Here is a 7223-nt window from a genome sequence, read left to right as displayed (position 1 = left end):
AGAGGCGGGAATTACGGCATGAACCAATCACAGCCGATCATAACCATTCATATCCAATCATATCAGGGGAGGCATGAGAGAAACGGACTCCCGCTGTAAATTTACTTGCTGATGGTGTCGCTGTTGTGCAATGTTTCTTTAGAAAAAACGATTGATTTGAACACTTTTTAATATTATATTTTGTATTGGCATTGGATTGCGATTTTTTTCTCATCCAATATTTGGAGAAGACACTGCCCCATTGTCTCCTCTGAGAAAACTTCCCTGATCATCATGTCCCTTTGAAGTCTCTGTAAACTTATGTTTTATATACAGTATATATACAGTATATATATATATATATATATATATATATAGAGATATATATATATATATATATATATATATATATATATATATATTTACATTATGCTTGTGTTGTTTTTGTGTTCAGTGGGTCTGACAGGTACAAAGTACCGGCTGTGGTGGAGGGGGATGTGGGGCCTGTACTGTGATGGTGTCCAGATACGACCCTATCCAGGACACTGTGCTGTATCTTTCACTCTTATGACAAAAATAACAGCATGAAACCTTGATGTGAAACCAGGGCTGCCAACTCTCACGCATTCAGCATGAGACTCACGCAACTGACACTTTTCACACGCTATCACGCCACACATCTACTTTCTCACGCAGTCAAAACCACCCTTAGTTAAATCTGTAATAATAAGATCCAATGCGTATTTGTGTTTGCACTCTGAAAAACGCCCAAAGTTTCTATTTGCGTGTATTAATAGCGCTGAGCAATGTAGCCAATCGCAGACATATCTGTTGATTTCTTGAACACCTGTGATTGGCCATTACGTTCAAGTTAGTCTGATTTCACACTTGCCAGTCCTCTCAATGTAAATAAGAGGTTTATTGATTATAAAGGAACTTTGTGAGATCGTAAACTGAAGTGAGGCGTTTTAGTGATTATCAAGGAAGGGCTATTTGCGCACTTCTAGGCTAGATATAATCCGTTCAGAATCTGAATAAAAGTTTTGTTTTTCGTCCTGCTAACAGCCACATAATGTCCAGATTTTTACCTTTTATAATGAAAAGAAAATATAAAACTGCTCATGTTACATGTGTGTAGCATCTTTGTTTGTATCGTGATTAAAATGCAGTGTTTGGTTCTAATTTTCAGTTTTTTATTAAATATGTTTAATTGTTGCAGCAACTGCAAAAACATGGGCCAGGAAAGGAAAAAATATTTGTCCACGGACCCCCTTATAAGGACTGTGGGAATTCTCACTCCAAGCTGAACGCAAAAGTTGGCATTCTTGTGTGAAACAAATAAATGAAAGGAATGGATTCCTTTGAATACAGATATACCTACATTTCTTCTGTTTTTTATTTTTATTTTTTATGATAATGTAAACTATAGCCTTTATATTTTTAATGTGATGTTTCATAATCCTCAACTGATCCTTCAGTCACTCTTCAGTAAATGCGTGTCTGCAGCCAATTTGTTCTCTCCATGGTGCTTCAGTGGTGACTGTCGAAGGCATTGGAAGCACCAAGACTAAACTACATCCTGTTCAGGTACTTTCAAAATAGTCACTTTGAATGAGTAGTCCAGAACAAACCATTTAGATATTTTGTTTTTGTTGTTCAGGAGCGTATAGCAAAGGCTCATGGGTCTCAGTGTGGGTTTTGTACTCCTGGGATGGTGATGTCCATGTACACATTACTGAGAAACAACCCACATCCCACCATGGAGGACATTCGAGAGACACTAGGAGGTATTTACATACAGATTTAATTTACATTTTTAGAATTATGAATTCAAACACAGAATACAAGAATTTAAACATTCTGTTATCTCTGTTCTAAGGGAACCTGTGTCGTTGTACTGGATATCGACCGATAATTGATGGATTTAAAACATTCTGTGATGTAAGGACTGTTTGTTAACTCCCAGCAGAAAATGAAAATGTCTACAAATCTTTGAAAATACTACAAACTATAGAGTTTGACTGCAGATCATAATTATGCGCTCTATAGTGACATGATTCATGTTTTTCTAGACTCCGATTTGTTGCCAAAATGGTGATGGAAATGGATGTTGCATGGAAAACAGCAATTCTCACAACAATGAATCTGATGTAAGCCAATATTAGGCATATCATTTTTAAAAAAAATCCTATACATGAGTTACATATTAAATGTAGACAGACATTGGTGATTCTAGTTTACTAACTCTGCTACTGGTATTATTGCTAGATATCTGGAGAACTTTTCAGCATGGATAATGTCTTACCCCTCGACCCAACTCAGGATCTGATCTTTCCCCCACAGTTACTGGTAAGCAAACAGTTGTTTTTTGTGGTAGCTAATAAGAACGTGGATATTTCTCGCCACTAATTCTTATTATATGCCCTCTTTTCATCAGATTATGGGAAAGAAAAAAGTCGAACAACTTTGTTTCCAGAGTGAAAAGGTCAGGTGGATTTCCCCAACAGATTTGAAAGATTTAATGAAGCTGAAAGCTGAATACCCCAACGCACCTCTGTTGGTTGGGAACACAACCATAGGTTGGTTTCGAGAAGAAGTTCATCAATCCGTCCATCCATCTATCCTTCCTAACCGTTTCTGTTCTTGCAGGACCAAAGATGAATCTGAAGGGAACCGTCCATCCTTTGGTCATCTATGGTGGAAGCATTTCAGAACTTCGAGCTATCAAATGGAGAAACAATGGTAAATCATGGATAAACGATGCTTCTGCATTTCATATGCTTATTTAGCAAATACTAAAGCCCCAAAATTGCTTTATTTAGGCGTAACTGTAGGGGCAGGATGCAGTTTGTCTGTTTTGAAGGATGTCCTCCTGCGAGGAATTGAGGAACTCGGGCTAGAGCAAAGCAGAGTTTACCAGGCCATCGTTCAAACATTACAGTGTTTGGCCGGCAAACAGATACGCAACATGGCTGTGAGTAGCAAAAATAAATCACTGTGAAGAATTAAAGGGAAAGTTCACCCAAAAAAGAAAATTACCCAATTCTCAAGCCATCCTTGGTGTGTATGACTTTCTTCTTTCAGACAAATACAATCAGAGTTATATTAAAAAATGTCCTGGTACTTCCAAGCTTTATAATGGCAGTAAATGGATGTTGATATTTAATAGTCCAATAGAAGTCCAATAAAGTGCATCCATCCATCATACAAAGTACTCCACATGGCTTCAGGAGTTAATAAAGGCCTCCTGAAGTGAATTAATGTGTTTTTGTAAGAAAAACATCCACATTTGTAACTTTATAAACCCCAGCTTCCGCTAACTGTCGTACACACGTTCACGAGAGAGTGGCGTTCCAGTGGATGACGTAGGATATAGGCATAGCATAAGCTCCAGTGAGAAGTGGCGAACAAGGAGGCACAGAGGAGTGAGCAAAACAGAACACCGGTAACAAGTACAAAACGAGGATTTGTAAATAAAAATGGCAGAGAATTTCGATATAAGCCAAGAGGAGATGCATCGATTCACTTCAGAAGCTCTTTATTAACCCCCGGGAGCTGTGTGGAGTACTTTTTATGATGGATGGATGTACTTTGTTGAACTTTAAAATCTCAACAGCTATTTACTGCTATTATAAAGCTATTAAAAAGCCTCAAGCAATTTTCATTTTTGGGTGAACTATTCCTTTAAGGGGAACAGTTGGACTGTAATATATCCACAAAAATAATATTTAATATAACAATATAATAATAATATAAACATTTGTTTTAATCACTTGTCTACATGTTACAATTTTGTTTACATTTTATAAATTCAAGACCATTGGTGGAAATATCCTGAGTGCCAACCCTAAATATGACTTGAGCAGCATTCTAGCAGCAGCGGAGTGTACGCTACACATTGTTTCTAAAGGTAATGCCAATATGTTTGGACTTTATTTGCACAAAAATTTTTATAACTGCCTTTTTCCAATAATTCCATTTTTTTTTTCTTTGGTCTAAACTACAGATGGTGCTCGAGAGATTTGTCTAAGTGAGGAGATTTTCACAGACTTCGGTAAAACGTCTCTAAGACCAGATGAGATTCTGTTGGCTATTGACATTCCTCACTCAAGACCGGTACGTTCCTCAAAATGGAGGATGCAGACTAAAGCTAATGCTAAAACCATGGTTTAGACAGAATAATTTGCAAACTCTCTATGAATTTAGTTTCCATGCTAAAAGCTAATCCCTGTGTTTTTCAGTGGGAGTTTGTGTCTGCATTTCGCCAGGCACAGCGCAGAGAGTTCGCCTTCTCCATAGTGAATGCTGGCATGAGGGTGGCATTCAGACATGACTCAAATGTGGTGGAGAAACTTGATATTTTTTATGGAGGTGTGGGACCAATTCTGGTGAAAGCCAGACACACCTGTGAAGAGCTGATGGGAAGGTACAACCATTTCAAGGCCTACGTAATTCAAATCCGAAAAATCTTTTATGTGAGAGAACAAACTGTACACAGTTTTACTGAATACAAACACATTCCTTAAAACAAGAAAATCCAACAACTAACCATTAAAGGAATGACTAGCAAAATCTGGTGGGCTACCTGTATTGTTTTGTGTTGCTACATTACATACATCCCGGTCAGTGAACTTTGGTTTTTGCTTGGCAGAAAATGGGATGAGAAACTCCTGGTAGAAGGAACACAACTCTTAGAAGAAGAAATATCTGTGCCCCCTACTGCCCCTGGTGGACGGGAAGAGTATCGCAAGGCTCTAGTACTCAGCTTTTTTTTCAAGTTTTACATGCAAGTGCTGCTCGAGCTTCAACAAAAGGTATGATTATGCTAATTATTTGTTCAAACAGGACAATTTACTTGATTCCTTCTTAAATTGTTTTTTTTTTTTATATATATATATATTGTCGCTAAAGGAGGTAGGCATGAATGACTTGCCATTAGAGTATCTCAGTGCATTAAAACCCTTCAAAAATGAGGTGCCACAAGGAAACCACTCTTTCCAGGTAGGCAGACCCGAGTTACACAAATACAAAGCCTGCATTTTCATATCAAGCTTGGTTATCAGCTAATCAATACCAATGAAATTACAGCCTGTACCAGAGACTCAGTCTTCTAGTGACCCGGTAGGACGTCCCAATGTACACCAGGCTGCCCTTCAGCAGGCTACAGGAGAAGCTGTGTATTATGATGACATCCCATCTGTTAAAGGAGAACTGTTTGTTTCCATGATAACCAGCACCAGGGCTCATGCAAAGATCATGTAAGTAGAATGGAATTCATTCATTCAGTATTTATTCGGGGGCAGCCGTGGCCTAATGGTTAGAGAGTCGGACTTGTAACCCAAAGGTTGCAGGTTCGAGTCTCAGGTCCGGCAGGGATTGTAGGTGGGGTGGAGTGAATGTACCACGAGGTGAGTCCCTTGAGCAAGGAGGTGAGTCCCTTGAGCAAGGCACCGATCCCCCAACTGCTCCCCGGGCGCCGCAGCAATGGCTGCCCACTGCTCCGGGTGTGTGTTCACTACTGTGTGCACTTGGATGGGTTAAATGCAGAGCACAAATTCCTAGTATGGGTCACCATACTTGGCCTCACTTCACCTCCTTATGGAATAATTTAAAAAACAAAAGGCATTTTGCTTCATTTTATTTCCTCCAACACAATCAATTTCATCTCACATCTACAGACATATGAACTATATTAAATTATTTGTACAAGCCTCATCTTCAGCATCCATACAGCTTGTTGATTCTCAGGATGTCTGTGTTGGACATTCCCTGCCTTTGTCCGATTTCCACCGTCCCATCAGGAAAGGGAGTGATGGTTTCCAGCCCGGCCTGGATGGAGAAGGCTGTTCTTCCATAGTGCATGATGGAGCCGTAGTCGTATGGAGTGTTTTGGTTGTTGGTGTTTTGTTTCTGGAAGTTGTAGGCCATATCAGGAGAGATGTTCTCCCAGTTGATCTTGACATACTGGTCGCGATCGCTCCTGGTTTGCTCGTGGTAGAAGCCCAGGGCATGATTGAGCTCATGCTGAACGATGCCGTGATACACACAGCCGTACCTGTTGAGGGAGACCACCTGTTTGCCACCAGTTCTACCAAGAGAAGAGTAGCACCTGATAGGAGAGAAGAAACAAATAACTTACATATATGCAATGTGTTGGACTAAGGCTGGTTAAATGATTCTGGTTTTGGATGATTGTTCTCACCCATCTTTGTTCTCAATACTGATGTAGTCGATCTGAGATGATCTGGGAACGAAGCGGATGCAGGTTTTGGAGTGATAGGTGGACATGGCGTTCGCAATCACTGATCTGTCATAATAGGCTGCAAACGAAAGAGGCAACAGGTTTAAAATGACATCTTCATGACTCAGATATGATCAATGATTGAAAGAGATTCACTCACAGAATTCACTGCTGACTATGTAAGAGATCTCTACTATGTTGTTAGCGTTTTTCTTCCAGAAACAGTTGTTGTTAAAGCAGTAGAGAGCATTTCTGGTTTTGGGAAACACTAGATCTCCTTCAATCAGGACTTCAGAAGATCCTGTATTTAAAGAACGAGAAACAAATGAGAATGAGATTTGTTTAAGCACCTCTTGGGTTTAGAGAAATCTACTCGATGCCTCACCATTGTTGGAGTCCAAAATCTGTGTAGTGATATCAACATTTTCTGGCAGAGGTATGAACACATCTTCATGGCTTAGTTCCTGTTTATGGAAGTAGAAGAATTACATGTTACTAGTGAGAAAAGTTAATCTTCTGAATCTAAGACTAGACAGAATCTTACCATGAGAGGAGACACCTGTGAGACGCCAAACAGCAGCAGCAGAATGGAGAGGGAGGCTCTTGTGTCCATGTTGTCTCAGTGTGTAGAGATGTTCAGGATGCTCCTGTGCTGAGCTTTGGTGTCTTTGTGCTGTCAGACCTGGACTTTCTATTAACCTGAGTAGGTGGGTCTACTGGGGGATTATGGGTAGGGTCTTAGTGTCCAGTGTGTAACTAAAGGGAGGAAACTCTGACCTCGTCCTGTTAATCCAACAACTCTGCGTAATCGGAAAAGATACCTAATACTGTAATCCACTGTGAAGGACATGCTGCAATTCTTGTTGTCGTTTTTTTGTTTTGACTTGGATGTCATATGTTATCTAAGATGTTAATGTCTTTCTTCAGTCGAAAAGATGTTAAGGTTTTTGAGGAAAACCTTCCAGGATTTTTGTCATAGTGGACTTCAATGGGAATCAATGGG

At 39.6% G+C, this 7223-nt stretch overlaps 2 protein-coding genes across 2 annotated transcripts in view; one reads left to right on the top strand and one right to left on the bottom strand.

The window, feature by feature from the left end:
- Positions 1 to 408: 408 nt before the first annotated feature.
- Positions 409 to 7223, top strand: part of aox5 (aldehyde oxidase 5) — a 51198-nt gene continuing 44383 nt past the window's right edge. Inside the window, 16 exon segments of the mRNA XM_073843615.1 lie at positions 409 to 456; positions 458 to 531; positions 1458 to 1566; positions 1640 to 1766; positions 1859 to 1920; positions 2052 to 2129; positions 2248 to 2328; positions 2417 to 2558; positions 2629 to 2721; positions 2802 to 2953; positions 3796 to 3889; positions 3986 to 4095; positions 4221 to 4405; positions 4631 to 4793; positions 4891 to 4980; positions 5068 to 5237. Of these exon segments, the coding sequence (XP_073699716.1) occupies positions 409 to 456; positions 458 to 531; positions 1458 to 1566; positions 1640 to 1766; positions 1859 to 1920; positions 2052 to 2129; positions 2248 to 2328; positions 2417 to 2558; positions 2629 to 2721; positions 2802 to 2953; positions 3796 to 3889; positions 3986 to 4095; positions 4221 to 4405; positions 4631 to 4793; positions 4891 to 4980; positions 5068 to 5237 (1778 nt within the window).
- LOC141339175 (hatching enzyme 1.2-like) lies at positions 5698 to 6833 on the bottom strand. Its single transcript, XM_073844808.1, has 5 exons — positions 6765 to 6833; positions 6606 to 6684; positions 6381 to 6521; positions 6182 to 6299; positions 5698 to 6088 (listed from the first exon to the last, which is right to left on the bottom strand). The coding sequence occupies exons 1-5, from the start codon at positions 6831 to 6833 to the stop codon at positions 5698 to 5700; spliced, it is 798 nt and encodes a 265-aa protein (XP_073700909.1).

Source organism: Garra rufa, chromosome 7 (genome assembly GCF_049309525.1).
Source record: "Garra rufa chromosome 7, GarRuf1.0, whole genome shotgun sequence".
Classification (NCBI taxonomy): Eukaryota; Metazoa; Chordata; class Actinopteri; order Cypriniformes; family Cyprinidae; genus Garra; species Garra rufa.
This window is presented reverse-complemented; position numbering and strand designations above follow the sequence as displayed.